The 17789-nt window shown below is 39.7% G+C and overlaps 1 protein-coding gene across 11 annotated transcripts in view; it reads right to left on the minus strand.

The window, feature by feature from the left end:
• Positions 1–1012: 1012 nt before the first annotated feature.
• foxp4 (forkhead box P4) overlaps positions 1013–17789 on the minus strand; it is a 281713-nt gene continuing 264936 nt past the window's right edge. For 10 of the 11 annotated variants that reach the window (XM_015342583.2, XM_069190380.1, XM_015342579.2 and 7 more), the window contains 4 exons: positions 13938–14059; positions 13290–13356; positions 9228–9400; positions 1013–8890 (listed from right to left, as the gene is read on the minus strand). In XM_015342583.2, coding sequence (XP_015198069.1) covers positions 8743–8890; positions 9228–9400; positions 13290–13356; positions 13938–14059 — 510 coding nt within the window. In that variant the 3' untranslated portion in view covers positions 1013–8742. The remainder of the gene's footprint in view (positions 8891–9227; positions 9401–13289; positions 13357–13937; positions 14060–17789) is intronic. The other variant, XM_015342586.2, reaches the window with a different exon arrangement.

The raw sequence follows: 17789 nt of genomic DNA on the forward strand, positions 1-17789 counted from the left end.
GCAATCAGGAGTAAAGCAGCTTGTTGGTGGTCACAACAGTGACATCCACTCTGGAGGCCACAGCCCTCTGGCAACAAAGAGCTTCTTCCAAAAAACAGTGCTGTAATCTCCTTAAGTGAAATTTCTTGTTCATTTTACACTTCAGTGTTTCTTGACTTTGAGAGAGTTGCACAAAGCAAAGCCAAATGTATTGCAGTCAACAGACTAGTTAACAGGGAACGTATCCAGTTTGTCAAAGTATTTATTGTAAACTGAGATCCTGAATAGTAAAAGATCCCGTGGCACTTCTTCAAAGAGTAGAGGTCTAAATTCCACTATGAGATTCTTTTGTAGCTGATCTGCTGTGTAGTGGGGTTGCTGGTGCACAACAGCTGCTGTGTCTCACCCAGGTGGGGGCTGCACCTCACCGGTGGATGCAGTGGGTCCCCTGCTATATGTAAAGAGCTTTGAGATCCTTCAGGATGAAAGTTGCTATGTAAACGTAAAGAATGAATTAAATCCTTTAAGGGACCATGGACCACAACTCCATACCTCCTCCAATGACTATAACACATCTATTTTTCTTTATAGGAGGGTCCCAAGACCCATAACTTCTCTGTAGTTAACCTCTCACAATTAATTTCTCATGAGTGTGTACTTTAAAAAAGAGTTAAGAGGAACTGTTGTCCAAAGTGTTTCAGGCTGATAATACACTGATATCAAGCCCTTATAGATTTTTGGTGACATGCCATTTTTTCTAAGCAATGAAATTATTTCAAAATAAAACCAATTGTTATGCTTGCTTCATTGCAAAAGTAATAGAGACATTACTGCAGTCTTTCTTTAAGGCTTATGCATTTAGAAGACTGTCATTTCAAACACATCTTTTCGGTTTCATTTTGTCAGAATCCACAGAACTGCAAAAAAGCAAACATTTGTTCTAGACTTTTTGAAATATCTCTTCAAAATTGGTTTATTTAAATGCTATGAAAACTCCTCCATCCCCAAGAAAGAAATGTACTAAACACTGTCAGACAGTGTAATAAGTATTTTATTGCATTTTATAATGCCATTGTCAATAATTAGTACAGATTACATGCAACTAGAACTACTGTACAGATTTTTATTTTTTATTGTCTGCATGAACAGACACAAGGAGATTCAGGTTACAAATACACAGATATATGTGTTTTTTTATACACCATGAAGAAAAATGGCAGTGACTTGCAGAAAAACAGGGTACCCGGGTGACAAGAATGTGGAGGGTGCATACATTGTTTTTTTCCATATCACCTTAAAATGCCCACTTTTTCTCACCTGGGTCTCACATAAAAATATATTAAAGAAAAAGAAAAACTAAACTGTTACAGGAAGTCACTGCAGAAAATGATCACACATCTCTTAAAATACAATGAACAAAATTCTGGAAGTGGTAGTTTCGTTTTGTTGGCCTAAAGTTTCACACTGGCAATACGAGAGCTGCCTCCCAAGCAAAGTCACAAGGGAAGTCATTGTACAAGGCAAAATGGCTTCCCCAATATGTCACAGGGCCTCACCAGCAAGTTTAATAGTGTGTTTAATGGAATGCACAGATGCAGTGAAGAACGCTAAAATAAAACAATCTCAAGATTTAGCAACACTTTATAATGAGTAACATGTACGTCAGTACTAGATTTATACTGTTTCATGGATTTACAAAACCTGTCCTCTAACTGACTCCTGACATCATGAAACCCATTGAAAAATAATGAACATATCAGGAAAATACTACAGTTTTATAGCACCTTACCTACTAAATCACCTAGATTAAAAAGCGCTCTTCTGTCTTGGGTGCCGCACAGTACCACGTAGAACCACATATCGTATTGTGGAGTTTGAGTAAAACATCCTGTTCTTTACAAACTGGAGGGCTACAAAATTTATCTACAACAACCTCTTTGGCAGCTGAAGAAGAGTTCCAACGTACAGTATCTGATTACCAAAAGCCTGGATTCCTGCTTCAGTGTGCCACTGTGAAAAGCACATACCCGGAAAACTGTAACAGAGAAAGTCACGTTCCTAGTAACATCAGGCAAAGGCCTCCCCCCCTCATTTCCTTCTGTGATGGAGATCAATTATTTGACTTCTGAAGCTGAAGCTGGATGTCTTCCCATCAACCTCTCCCGTCTCCGCCAGTGGAGCAGAAGTCCATTTGGCTACCACATGTGAACGAAACGGCAGGAGTGCAAAAGTGTTTTGTGACGTCAAGACTGCCACAGAAAATACACTTTTGTCAGAAATTGACTAGGCAACATTTGTAAGTTCACGGGGAAAAAAAAGGGTCGTGCAATTTTGTCTTTTCAAAAGAGAAATGTCGACTCCCGCCCTGCCCTCCTCAATCAACCGGTTCATGGTTGCTCCACGGGCTCATGAGTGAATTTTACATGAAAGATCTCCACACCTTATAGGAGTTAGAAGGAAGGAAGGCATGCCTGAAAGGAGAATTGGAATTCTATCTTCAGTCACAATTCAGAACAAGGCTGAAAAAGCTTGTTGAGGACAAAATTGTGGTTTTGTATATTGTCAGATACAGTGGCTCTGCAGCTCAGAGACCCCACAACACTCCGAAACTACCACTGGATACTGAAACACAGTCTTGCAGGTAATGGCTAGATACAGGAATGACTTGGTTTAAAGGGAGGTTTTTTACAGATTGGCACCTAAAAGGACCAATTAAAATACCTTACAGCTGCTCTTTCTTAACATCAAGAGAGGGCTACATATTTTCTTCAATTTTTTCTTTTTTTTTGAGGTTTTGGTCCTGTCTTTGAGAAAAGTCCTTCTGAGGTATCAATACACAATGAATTCAACTTTTTTGTTTACTTTTTTCTTTCCTTAAAAATGCATAAATGCAGTACAGAGACAAAAAGTATCAAAATAGACCCTAGCTAAGATAAATATACAAACAGGTGTTACCTAAACCACTTATCTAACTTTTATTTTTTAAAGATAATACACTTAAAAAAAATCATCGTCCCAGACGTTTTATGAAAAACAAAACCAAAAAAAAAACTATCCATTATACCTGCTGCACTTAATATGATAAATACATACACTTTAGCATAAGCAATACAGTATAGGAAAAACTGAGCTCAAAGCTTTACAATATCTAAACAGGTGCAGAAAATTAAAACAGTAAAACAAAAAAATTATGTAGAAGAAGCTCTTGAGAGCTAAGCCAAGCCATAATATACAATAAAACACCAAGAATTTTGTAAAGTAACTTAAGTGTAATGAGTGTTTGCTAACTCCATCAAAGGATGTCAGTTAATTCTACATCTTAGAAAACATACAGGTGTACCTTAAAGCACAAATTGAAGTTCATTTTTGCAAATGCAGCAGTTACCTTTCGAGTAGTGTGTGCAGATTTGAGTCACGTCCATTAAAACTTAAAACTCTTTTAAAATGTAGATTTGTCCCCCTCCCACCCAACACGAGCACGGTGGGCTGTGAGCTCTGCTTTACTCTTTGGATATCTTATTTCGTTCTGTAAAGACAATGTCCCTCTCCACTGCTGCACTGGAGAAAAGGTTGGGCACAACTGAGCAGAGAAGTCGCCACTCACGTCCCACTCAGTGTATAAGTCTAAAAAGTCCACTCACATTATCTGTGCTGGCAAACAAAAAAAAGCAATCTTTCAGTGATCTCTGATAAATTCCCCACAACATGATCCAATATGCAGAAACACCTCTTGAGTCTCAGGCTCTGGGAGTTTACACTGGTGCAATCATGGTTAATAGATCAGCTTGGGAAGGAAATTTAAAGCTATGCTGCGACCCCTCAATGCCAGACAGCTTTGTTAGCAACGGCAATCGCAATACTCGCCATTCACTACAAGCACTGCTTACAATAAGATGTAGCTTTGCATGTGGAAAAGAGCTACAAGAGATTCAAGGGGTTGACTCTCCAGCTTCAAAAACATTAAAACACTTTTCTCATCTCAACTTAATAATCTGACATTATTCTTAGGCATGAAAAAATACAACATTAGAGAAAAAAGGAACAGGGAGGAATTATGATATTGTCTTTTAAACTGTACATGCATTAATATGCATATATGACTGTGTGTATGGAGGTCAAATTAATTTATATATATGCATTTACAGTTTAAATCAAAGACCTCAATCATAAAATATTCATCTAAAATAGCCGGCGAGTCAAACTCCTGTAACAAGGAGCTGAGACTGTCCACATACTTGTTAAACAATGGGGTTGATGGCTCTGTTGAGCCTGCTCAGTAATTGGCTCATTTGAATTGCTCTTATTGGCTTAAAGCGAACCTGTCTTCACTGTGGCACTCTAATTAGAGAACGCAATTAAGCTTCAACATAAAGGATCCGTTTATAGAGGATATGCTAATAGATCACTTAAAGATGGTGAATATGTATTCTGAGAAGACCTTTTAAATATGTTGACCTCTTACATTTTGCTCTTTGTAGAACTCCATTTTTTTCTGCTCTTGTTTTGGAGAGGTAGTCATTTTTCACAATGAGATACAATATGGTTTTATTGTTCGTGCCAGTGAACTTTCAGTATGGATTCATTGCAAGTGTGCATTTTTGCAAAATACAAATCCCTATGCTTGCTGCATTGCAACTGTAAACTGTGTTTTGGTTTTTTTTTTGGAAAAAATAGGAGTAATAAAAGTTAAAGAAATAATAGTGTAGATGTGGACAGTCAGGCTCAAATATTTTGCATTTTGCTCTGAGAAAATGTTTCAAAAGAGGTAGTGCTTTTGTATCTTTTGTTATTTTTGGATTATGTCTTTAACTGAATACATGGTCAGAGGTGAACTTTCTAAAAGTAAATTCATTTTTTTAAAGATTACTTTATCGTCTGAAAAAGCACAAGGCAAACTATTGCTTTAAAACAACCTACTGAAATCAATAAAACTACAATTATTTTTCTGAACTCTACAGCAATCAGAAACTGTCTCATCCTCTGTGTAATACACAAACACTGAATTTGCTTTGGGGTTCTCTGAGCAGATTTGTATACCAGCCTCTCTGTATTTATACTGTATAAACACACACATTTGATATATGTGTAAAATGCCAGTGTACTTTCCATCTAAATATTTTTGAATAAAAAAAAAGAATTGTTAGGATTCTAATGCAATTTTAGAAATCATAAAATTTAAGCAATACAATTAAAAAAACAATTGAGTAACAATTTCCACAAAATAATTTTTAATCCACTTTTTTGGTGGATTATATGGGTGAACTGCTTGCTTGCTCATTTCGAAAGAATGATGGGCTTTTCAGGTGACAGAACACATATCCCTGTGTAATAATTCCACAGATTTATTTTCTCTAGGACTGATTATAGGCATCATTTGACTTGCTCACAGGAAAACAAGGACTTTCTCCTTGAAAATGAAAAGGAACAACTGTAACCACATTTCCAGGGAATGAAAAGCCAATTGAAATATGAATTTGCAAAGCTAAGAATGTTTTGATATGAACCAGATCTTAAAGCGAAAACATACAGCTACTTTCTTTTCTATTGCTTATCTGTGAAATATGCAACAAGGTATTATCAATTTGTTTTTGGATTGCATGCTATGGTAAACGAGGTATTTTTCACTACCAAAATAAAACAGATAATTGTTTCTTAGTCATCCTGAATCTAAATACTTAACCTAGTTTGGGTCAGTCAGAGGGTGGGGACCATATTTTTTGCTTGATATGTGTCTTGCGGAACACTTGAAACATCACAGGATTTCTTTTTACGAGTTTAATTTTCATTTTGGAAACCCCTCTTATTGACAGTGGTTGTATAATTCCAAAATTGTACAGTTAGAAGAAAACAAATTCATTTATCTAATAAGCTTTTGAACCAAAACTTGTCAACCAAGACTTAAGGAAAACATTTTATTTTACAGTACAAATGTCCCTCTGTCTTTTAATTGAACCACTTTAGACATAAAAAAACAACAATGACAAAACATACAAGTCAGCATGAAGGAAACAAGTAATATCTTGTATTCCTTTTTTGAGAAAAATGTATTATTTTAGTGTTTACAAGAAATTAAAAAAAAAAACAGTTTCCACAGGGTATGATAAGTACAATGAATCCAATCAAAGGGAATCATGATACAAGACTGAGGCTAACAGAATGTACGAGCACGTGTGCTGTACTTCAGGACAAGTTCTCCCTCTCTGATTCAGTGAATGTGGATTTTTCTCATTTGGTATTTGCATGTTCAGTGTGCCGTGCAGGGAGAAACTGAAACATCACCGTCCACAACAACAGACTGTCCCCCTAGTCGCTACTGTCCCATCATCTTCAAGTGCCTTTAAAAGGGTTACATAAGACGGTGGAATACTTTCTCATGAGGCTTATAAAGCTTGTGTTTAAAACACTGTAGCCTGAGAAGGAAAAGGGTACAGCTCTTAATTAAGTGCTTTTGATTTCCCTTGAGGAACTGCAAGAGGTTTGTTAATACTGTTTAAAGTTTTTGGCCTTAGACCTTATCTACAGGGTATTCTTCCTTCTAGACAACTAATAATTTCAAGCTTTAAAGAAACCAAATTCTTTATCTTTTTCTTCCTTTACTTTTAAACTTTGGTTTGGAATGCTCTGTACTGTATGCATTGAAATAATAAAAAAAACAATTGTATTCTTTTGGCCAGTACGTTTAGAGAGACAAAAAGGTATTTAAAAGAATTATCAAAAACAAAAAAAAGTGTTTTTGGTTTTCTACATGTTTCTTTGGTAACCTGTAACACAAATAAAATGGGAAACAAAAAGAAAAACAGGAAAACACAACAAAAGAAAATTTGGTCTGGCACTGCAGGAAAGGTATGTTTTATGCTCATGGATGTTGCGTCCCCCTCCCAGATATAATGGTCAATTCACATCATGAATTGCAGATAGCTTTCTAATATATGTATAGAACCTTAAACTGCTACTGAGCATATTCACTATGTTGGCTGCCCACTTTAAAACTCCCTATATACTACACTTGACGCTGTTTAAGGTGAAATCTTCTAGGAATGAGGTATTGTGTGACTGAAGAAATGTATAAAAGCAACACTGTATTGTAGCTGACGTTTTAAAGAAATAAAAACTAGTACTGTCCAAATTAGGGATGCAGACCTTCATGTCTGTACAGAATATCTTTCCAAACTTTACCTGGGCTAAACTGCACACCACTGCTGAGGCTTCTGATCCAGAATGCAACAATTTGTAGTTAAAATCTCCAAACTGCAACAGTACAACAGTACTTAAGTTCTGACTGCAAACGTTAGGGGTGCAACCTCAACATACAGACTTTTATATTTGGGCATCAGATTCCCAGTCCCTCGACATTAAGTGCTCTTTGGAACAAAGTACTTAAAATATCATAACCATATAATGAACAACCCCAGGGAAAAAACCCAGAAGACAGAAAATAAAAGAAGAGACCAGCTGATTTTTTTTGTTTCCTCAAACTCAGGGGATGTTATTAGGTGGGGTAGGGGTAGGCTTTGGGAGTATTTTTCAAAAAACAATAATTGTTTACTGGAGACACCTAGTGTAGCAACTGTAAAACTGATTCCTTAAAAAAAGTGAGGAAAAATCCCTACCACGTACATTTGTTAGGAAACACCCACAGTACAGTCTTTTAATTTTGTCAAAAGTGACAGTTCCTCTGCATCCTGCGGACAGCAATCCAGCATTCCAATCCCCCGGTTGGACAGGACAGTTCATGCGACAGGCAGGATGAAGGAGGACAGTGGCGACGGTCCTTTACCTAGACGTCTTCCTTGTCTTTAGTCAAATCTCCTCACAACACAGCACTGCGACTTTTCCCATCCAGATCAGAAATCCAGGCAGAGACCAACCGGAAAGTGGGGGCCTTTGCAGAAGTGAGCAGATCGTTTCTAAATATGGGTTTAATGCTGCTCCCCCCAAAAAAACAGAATAAAAAATTAGGGTTACCCTCCACCAGTCCAGTCCGACAACAAATAGCACCAACACCAGCCGTTATGGAAGTTAGCACAGACTTCTTAAAGAGTTTTTCTCCCACTGGCTGTCTGGAGCTCTCCTTTTCATGAAAAAATTGTCAGTGAACAAGGTTGTATCTCCACACAAATGCCACCTGTCTCTGCGTCTCTCAAAAAAAACTTGAATTAACACTTCACTGGGTAAACTGGTGTCTGGAAACTGACAAGTTATTTTGTTTGGAACAGATGTCTGAGGTAATGTTTTAAAAATCGTGCCACCTCCACCCATCTCCCCACAAAACAAAGCTATATTTCAGCCACAAAAAATAACAAGAAAGGTACCTCCAAAACTTGTAAAAAGTATGCGTGTGTATGTTTGTATTTCTGTATATGCCCACACATATACTCATACTGCTCGTGGGGCGGGAAAAACCTAAGACCAATAAACACTAAGACTGAAACGTGACAACTGATCCCAGGCACAAAGCCGGTGCTGCCGATGATAGGGAGCATATATCCTCTGTGTCGAATAAAGGTCGCTGGATAAGAACCAATATTTAGCGTTGACGAGAAAAAAAGATAAAGCTGAAAAAATATAAAAACAAAAACAATAAAACAATGATGTTTTGTAAAGTCTATGAGCCTTGCATGGTGATCTGAAATGCCCCAGTACGGTGGCTGAAGTTTATGAGCAAAAGTGAGCCCCGACCCTGTTTGTAATTTTCTGTTTTTTTTTTCTTCTACTTTACAATGTGAGGAAGAGCTGCTCCACTGACCCTCTTCTCTCAGCCCTCTACTCCAACTCTTCGGCAGGAATCTCCTCCTCCAGTTCCCGCTCGTCGCCTGGCAACGCCAGGTTCTGGGAAACTGTTGCCATGAGCGATACGGGCCTGTTGTCCTCCTCCAGCTCTGCTGGCTCCTCCTTGACATGGACCTGGTGCCTGGAGGGAATTGAGATAAAACTGAGAATCTGGGCTGAACAGAAGAAACCACTGCAGGGTAATCTAACCTGTCTGCACAACACTTTGCAATAAATGGTTTCCCACAAACATAACACCACTGTTACCGTCCTGCTGAAGGGAGAAGGGTTTGGGCTCTTACCCATCCTGCTGAGGGAGAGGGGTTTGGGCTCTTACCCACACTGCTAAGGGGAGAGGGGTTTGGGCTCTTACCCACACTGCTAAGGGGAGGGGTTTGGGTTCTTACCCACACTGCTGAGGGGAGAGGGGTTTGGGCTCTTACCCACACTGCTGAAGGGAGAGGGGTTTGGGCTCTTACCCGTACTGCTGAGGGGAGAGGCCAGGGCTGCAGCTGCCATTGCTGTTGACCTGCTCCACCGTGCTGCTGACGTCATCATGGCCCACGTGCATCATGTTCATACTGGCGCCAGTGGAGGTGTTCACCAGGGTTGGGCTGTTCAGAAGAGGCAGACTGCTCTCTGCCAGGGCCGCCTAGAGGTAGGAAATATTCATATACATCAAAGAATGAGTTAAATATCATTCCCTCTCCCCCTTTTAAAAAAAATATCATGACAAATTTGTTTTCTTTTTATACACCTTTAAGCTTTGGAACTGGTCATTGTTGATCACCTCCAAACAGAGGGTGAAGAATCCACTAGTGCTTAAATGCCCATAGAGGAATGATGCAGCTCTCACTCACAACACCACAAAGCTCACAGTTGCCTGATAAGTCAACAGGGGGCACTGTTGCACAGCAAACAAGGATACCCTGGCCGAGCGGTGGTGTGGTACTGTTTGGAGAAATCCTGGGTGTTCCTTATTTCCCACTTTCTACATGATTTTGCTCCTCCTTCTGCTCGTAATCAAAGGGTTTCTAGGAGACCCAGCTATTGCTGCAACAGCTACCTTTAAAGGCGTTGTCAGATCTGTTAACGGTGGGCCATGCCTTAAAATGTAGAAGGTGTGTGCTTTCTGTGTAATTTTCAATCATTACAGCTTCTCCTTTGAAGTCCTATAAGTCAGGAAAACTCAATAGCACAGCAGCTGAAAGGCTCATGGCAATTCTCTCTCTGCAAATGAAGTGCAGGGATTTACTAAGGTGAAAGGTCAATCCTAGCAGAAGCAATCTTTGCAGGAATATTTTAATCCAAAAAGACACTACAGCAGAGAATTGCACACCACACTCAAAGGAGCAAACTGTACAATGTAGAACTAACACTGCAATAAAGAGAAACCTAAAGACCAGCGTCTTTACCATCATATGGAGCTAGCTGACATGCATGAGAGCTGTCTCCCAGTGTGAGTGCTGGGCTGCTAGTGCAGAGCATCAAGAGCTCAGCAATTGCAACCTGAATGCCAAAATGTCTAAACACATCTGGCTGAACACATTCTAACCCCAGAACATTTTGTCAGATCAGAGCAGGCCTGAATCACAGCAGACTCTCCCGATTCTGCATTTTAAGTATTTAACAACATATTAATTCAGAGAGCATTACCCCTTGCCATGTCCTATGTGTAACTCATAAAACAAAGGGGAGAAGCAGAGGAAGATTTGGAGATCAGCCACCCCAAGATTAAAGTGCAATGTTTAGAAGAACATCTGGACAGATAGTTTGCTCACACCCATCACTGATACACTAAGTGTTTGAAAGTTTAATTGAGCCTGGCTATAGGTCAAGTATGTAACTACAGTGCCAATTTAGGTACATTTGCTCTTGGAATGAATTCTAAGGGTCATGGACTGGATCTATAAGCTCTGGACTTTTGAGTTTGGTTCCATGATCCAGAGGATAACAGCATTTAACAGCTAGCTTGTAAATTATATCAGCAGCACTATTAGTTGAAACATTTGAAGTCAACAATGGTTAATCTGGTTTTCAGCACATTTACATACAACCGCTAACTTTAGTTCCAGCAGCCATTGTGCTAGCAGTGTGTTCTGAGAGGAGAGAACGTGTGTGTGTTGCTGCTGAAGCCTTCTCTCCACTAGGTGTCCCCTCTTCACAGCAATAAAGCTGTTGGAATAGCCAGTGCACTCGGAGACATGTGAGGAAGCTCAGAATCAAAGAAATCCTGTTTTTCATGTTTTTTTTTAAAGCTTCTTTTTGGGATTACGTATCTCGACAGAATCAGGAACAATTATGCTTGAAGTTATTTTTTTCTCCTTATGCAAATTATGCAAAATAAGTTCCAACTGTAAAAAAGTTTGGTCTTGTTCTCGTAAGGTTTAGAAACCCGAGAAAATTTTCCAAACATTAATCTACGGTACTATAATACCACACAAAATGCACAGAATATATCTTACATGAGTCTGAAAACAGACTGTGCAATAGAAAATTGCTCTATATTTTCTTGATAAAGTTTATTTTGAGGAATTAAGAGGAAAAATTCAGACAAGACAGAAAATGAAAGGAAACGGGGCTGGACTGTTCTCACTTCTTTAAATAAAAGCAGACTAGAGCATTTTTATGTGCAATTCATGCCAACTTAAACCGTAATACACACAAAAATGTCAGGAGTAACCCTCCACCTATCCAGCCCAAAAGTTAAAAGTCTGTCAACTGAAAATCCTGCTTCAAAAGACCGATGTGTTATTTCACATGTTTCTGGAAGCTGGGGTGGAGCTGAATCAGTAAAATATTTCACAAACATTAGTACCTAATTGCAGCAGCTGTGTGAAAATCTTAAAAATAATAAAGTACATGCAGTGTGCTACTAAAAATTTAAAGATTGTTGGATTTACAAAAAAAATAAAAAAGGAACGTGGAATTTTGTAAAGAATGTATTGGTTACATTTCCTAGGCTTTCTGGGCTATGCTATTATCTTAATTACTCAGTGAGGAATTATCATTACTATTCTTTACTGTCTACGCATTCCTCAGCTTTTCCAGTTTCCCCATTATCGTTAGATAAAAAAACACTTTGTGCCTACAGAAAACCTTAACACATGAATTAAAACTATGGAATCTAATTTCTTTTCCCTGCAACTTCTTCATTCTTGGTTAATTAATTCCCTAGTTAACCTGAAGCTCAGCCAAGCAGACACCGCCAACACGTCATGTGCTTCACACCAATAAAATGTTGATATGCTTTACGTATCTCTTAGTAAACTTCCCACAATTTCATACTTCAATTTCAAATTATTCACTAATGGATCACAAAAATCCACACAATAAATATTCACAGTGCTATAAGTGCAGCTATTGTTGCTATTGATAGTGGTGATGGTATTAGAGTTCCTTTCTTTTGACTGTGTGACTCTGTAACAGAGCCTGTGATTCCCGCATGTTAAGCTCTACAGACAGCGAGGGTGAAGTATGAGCAGGAATAATGCCTTATTAATAGGTAGCTTAAGGCCTGTATTTTTTATTCATGATGGCATTTTAAAGAGGCTATAGGAAAATAAAAGGGCACATCGTCTTCACAGAGAACGCCCTTCTTGTAGCTGTCGAGTGCGGTTATTTATACGGTTTTATAAACGCCAACGCCACCTCTTTCAGCGGCCAAGTTGAAAAGCCCCGCGCTGTAGAAGCAAGGAGCCACCCTTTTGTACACACAGCGCAGATGCTCCGCAGTCAAGACAGGAGGCCAAGTTCAATCGCAGCACTAAAACTGCTCAGGCACCATTGTTGACATGCAAAGTCATTTTTATTCCTTTTTTCCTACAAGTTGTCTTTTGTGTTCCTGAAGGACGCCTTTGAACTATGGCAAATGCTGCCAGTTGCAGAGGTCACAGAGCAATGCCTTACAGTCTACTGCGTACGATGAACTCCCTGATGCTCTTGAGCTCTACTGGAGCTCAAGTCATTGAGTTCCAGTAAATAATTACCTGTATTGGCAGCACAACACGAGTGTTTCTGTGTCTGTAGATTGTAAGCGGCGTGGTGGACAACAAGGGTGGTCATATCAGGTCAAACTTTCCTTAATCAACTTTGCAGCAGTGTATCTTAACAAGATGGTTTAGGGAGCTAACAGGAACAACTTTCTAAAAACGAGAAAGGCTAGGTGACAAATGCTGAAAATAAACAGTTTTTTTCTTTTATATGGATCTGTAAAAAACGGTTGATAGCAACATGGCTTCAAAGGCATGAAATTAAATTCAGCCCTAAAAAAAAAATCTTCCATTGGTATTAGTTAAAATCTGAAAGCAAAAACTAATGTCGCTGTAAAATGGATTTTCCGGGACAGACACTAATCTCATGCTCTGACCTTAATTGACAAACACTTGATGCCATAAATCATCCCAAGCTGCTTTCGAATAGGTGGTGAGGGGGGATTGTCCTGCAATGTGCTAATTACAACAGGAAATTGATATTAGTTGCCCTTGGACTGCCGATCCCAGCCCACTGAAACATCACACCAACTCCTCCACCACACTCACCTGGTAACTGGCATTCAGCGATCCATAACCAAGGCCAGAAATCATATTCTTTACTAATGTTGGGCTTCTGAAAAAATCACAAAAACACAAGATACAGAGATTGGTTACTCAATTCTGATTAGTAAAAAATAATAAAACAAATTTAAAATGATTCAATGGCATTTAAGTTAAACAATAAGTTACTTCTGATCAAATCAAGCCACATCTGCAACAATTCCTGATCTCTTTCATCAGACCCCTAAGATAACCACATAACATCTGGAGTGTGCAATGGAACCAAACTGGGCACAGAATAAATTCTAAAATCCCACTATAAATGGTTCTTTTCAGATTTTTTAAACGATGAAAGCCTGGTCAATCATTAAACATATCGTTACATTTCTCTATGACTGCATCCATCATTACAGCATTCTGAGTTGGACAGACCAAGAGGGCTCCTGTGCTTTTCCGCAGCTCCACACCATATTCATAACCGTCAGCTACGACTGCGGGATTCTGGCCAGAGTTTGTTTCTGCTGCTAAGCGTCTCTGCTGGCTGGGGAAATGTGCACTCCATTAAAGATGGCCATGTTCCTTTAAAGTCAAGCGTTCTAATGCAAGGCTTTTTTAAATCTTAAGTCCCCTCAGGTGGACGGTTGAAGTGCCTACCCGGTCATCTTTGGTGGTCTCCTCTTTTGGTATTCGACTTCATCCACTGTCCACACGGCTCCCTTTACGTTCTCTACTCTCACAAAGCACTTGTGCAGACTCAGGTTATGGCGCACAGCATTCTGCAGGATGCCAAACAGGTCAGGGGCGGGAGAAAAGAGAGAGGAAGAGACAGAGAAGAGGTCACTGAACAAATGTAAAAACAGTTGACTTCAGACTCCTACAACTCCTTGTGTATCTAGAGGTTCCAGTTCTAATGGAATGACCAAGGGCTTAATCTACTGTTCTGAACTCAGCTCCTGGTGACTTCAGAGTGTGAAATACACTGCTAATGAGAGGTCATAGTCATACTTCTCTCTTCCAGTTACCAGTGTAGTAATTGGTAAAACATTTGGTAACAATCTCACAAAATCATTGTATTTGCCAGACTAGCTCTGTTAAAGAAACTCCACCTTGGACAAAGATACTAGATCAGGGTGGTCTAATCCACTCTTGAAAAGCCAGAGTTTCTACAGGCCCTTGTCTCCCCAGTTGTCTAACCACAGTTAGAGCAGCAGCACCTGAAGAGCTGGGAGATTTTAGGTAAATCAGCCTCATTAAGTCAATAACCAGCTGATTTATCTAGCCAAGAACTGAGACAAAGTGAAGACCTACAGACATGTAGGCCCACATTCAGAAGTTATCAAAAGTGATCAAGCAGAAATTCCCAGCAGATGGAAATAAATAAGAAATTATTCTGAAATATGTTCTACAGGGCTACAGGGCTCCATCCATCCATCTTCTAGCTGCTTCTTTCAATTCAGGATGCAGGGGGAGACAGACCCTATTTCAGCAAGCAATGGGTGCAAAGCAGGAAATACCTTGGACGGGTGTTAGTCCTCACTTTCCTTACATTCTTTATACATATAAAAGCTTTTCGATGCATGTCAGTGTTTTATTGCCAGTATTTCCCACTGCGCTGATGCTACACCGATGCAAACAGCGAGAAGCTGGAGGGCACTGGGAGACAGTGGGTACTAGGACACAGAAAATAGGTGCCATCTCTGATGCTAAAATACAAAGATGTTACCCCCCCACACACATGAACACACTCCCACCCCCCCTTTTAAATTTCACTAATCAGCCACTATCTAGAATAACACCCCCAAGGGAGGCACATTCCTTTTCATCTGCTATTTGTAGTTTGTTCATGCCCAATTTCATTACCAATTTTAATTCGTGTATAATTAAATCCTGTGTATTTTTTCTGACACGCTTTTTTAATCCATAAGGGAGAAATGCTGAGGCTGGAATCACTCCTAACCATAATTACAAGTGCCATAATCAGACTAGGCCTCCCTTCTTTGAATAAATTTCCTCACGCAGAAGCGATGATGCTTAGTTTTGCAAATTAGTATGACCCCAATTTCAGACAGCCACCTCGCGAGTTTTATTTGCATTCCCATTCGTGATGAAAGACTAATTCTCCCAGTTAAAACATTAGCAGCAATTTAAAGGGGGTCAGACACTGCAGACATAAACAAAATGCCTCAACCGCCCAAGAATAGAAGGGGGAAAAAACGCGTTTAAGAGGTTTGAAAAAAACAGTCACTGCGCACAATGCTGACATCTCTCTGTTACTTGAGAATCAAACCCATTATACCTATTGAACACCTAAATAAATGTTCTCCATCACCCTCATCAATAAAACTGGATTATAAATAGTTTTTATATTGCAAGTCTAGTCTAGTTGATACAGTGTATCATTGCCGGTACTATCTATAAAAATGTTGTCAAGCAACTGATTCACAGTCTTCCTCTTAAGTTATGTTGGACAAACCAATCATTCATGCAGCTTCGAGAACAATTCATTTGTCAGTGACTTAATACCTTAACTACATCTTCAGAACGGGTTTTCACTAGACACAAACAAACAACCAAGTATTAAGATATAGGCGGACTACTGTGATAAAAAGTCTTTGAAAGGGAAACGGAGGTTGATCTTACAGGTACTCCAGAGTCGAACACAATAACATATAATATTGTATGTCTAAACAGTTGAGAGCCCTTGATGTTAGTGCCAGTGTATGTGAGCATACTTCAAGACAAGAAGGAAGGACATTCATATTTCCATCTGCAGGTAGCACTAGAAAACAGCAGGGAATTAAAAGTATATATATGATGTATTTTTAAATCTAGCCCTTTAATCAGTCTACTCTCTGAGGTACAGGAGGTGTAAGAAATGTAGATGCTGTTAAGCCAGTTACGTCTTTTTAATATTTAATACAGGGCTGAGCGATGAAAACGACTCTGCAAGAGAAAAAAAGATTCTGTCCTCCTGGAACGAAATGGCGAGTCCATTAATTGTTAAGTTTCATAAATGTGAAATGAGTTGTTAAAGATATCCCGCTCGCCCCCCCTCACCCCCCAGCCTGGCTCTGCCTATCCACCTGCTGGTTCGAGGCCATTAAGCCACAATAGTGTCAGACTCACCTCCCATCTCTCCGTTTCCTAATTCCCTTTCCTCTCCCAGGGACAAGTCACACAAATTAGTGGGAATTTTCCCTAGAACTGGGTCAGCACCTGCAAAGTCCAGGCTGGAATGTGTGAATTTTTAATGAGACCCAATAACTGCAGCCTTCTACAGCAAAGCAGGGCCTTTGCCACATGTCAAGTCCAGGAGCGCACTCAGGTCAAACAAAGGAGCCACTGAGAAAAGCAGATCTAGCTAAATACCAGTATAACATTTGGTATGGAAGACAAATTCAGATTCTTTCTGCTTTACAATGATCTTGGAAAATATTATTTCTGTATTGTGTGTTGTCCGATCTACTGCAGATACAAACAAATCGTCTGCAGGACATAGATTTGTTAGATTACATCTAGGGTTTCATGTTAATGCTGGCTATAAGCGTGTTGCTTGTCTGAATCTCTTTATCTATGGGCCTTAAGGAGAGAGGTCTGGATAATTCAATATAATTTTTCAGGCTTTGAGCACAAATGTAAAAAATCTGAATTCAGACTGGATGGAGAATGACCTCTAGTACTATGCATGGTATATTCCTCGAGTAGTACTGTGAAGACATGTAGTCTTAGACATGCAAAAGTAACAACACAAGTTACGATTTTTCTTTCGATTTCCTAAACAGACATGACCTTGCAAAGGAAAAGGCAGCGCTGTACTGGGTATAAAATCCCCCGACCCTTTTGGAATTTCTGTCTGGGGTTGTAACTCAAACTCTTGTTAGCCTGCAGCCTAATTTCCTTGAAGTATTTGCTGGTACTATGAAGAACCCTGCAGAGATTGATGGCATATGCCTCCAAGTGATTCTCAAACTGAGAAAAGATCAAAACAGCCAAACAGGTAGGCGTGTCTAGGGCTGCCCGCCTACTTTGCCATGGGGTGTTGCTCAGTTGCTCAGGAGCTCAGCGTTCTCCCAGGCCTTGGTCTGCTCTCGGGCACACAAACCTCGCCGCAGCCCCCGGCCCCGATCGCACGCGCAGATAGAGCGATCTCCCGAGCCCGAGAACTGCACATTAATCAACGTCTTCAAATTAAACGGGGAGATAAGGAATTATTATTATTCTTATGGTGAATTTATGTAATGCTCCTGCTGTCAGATTAAAAGAGGTGGGGGGGAGCACAAAATAAACAGGTATTAGCAGTGCCTGTGCTCAGCTCCTGTCACTGGGCACAAGCACAATGAATTCTCCTCACTTCTGCAGAAAATGAAATGCAAAGCAGCTGAGTGCTGGTGTTTTTGTGCATATCCAAGACATCGAAAAGGCGACAGACTAATGGTACCTGACAGCAGTTTAGCACTGCGTGGGCATGCCCTGTGCCAGCTTTCCCCCTGCGCTACACCCGAGAGC

This window comes from Lepisosteus oculatus, chromosome 5, assembly GCF_040954835.1.
Source record: "Lepisosteus oculatus isolate fLepOcu1 chromosome 5, fLepOcu1.hap2, whole genome shotgun sequence".
Classification (NCBI taxonomy): Eukaryota; Metazoa; Chordata; class Actinopteri; order Semionotiformes; family Lepisosteidae; genus Lepisosteus; species Lepisosteus oculatus.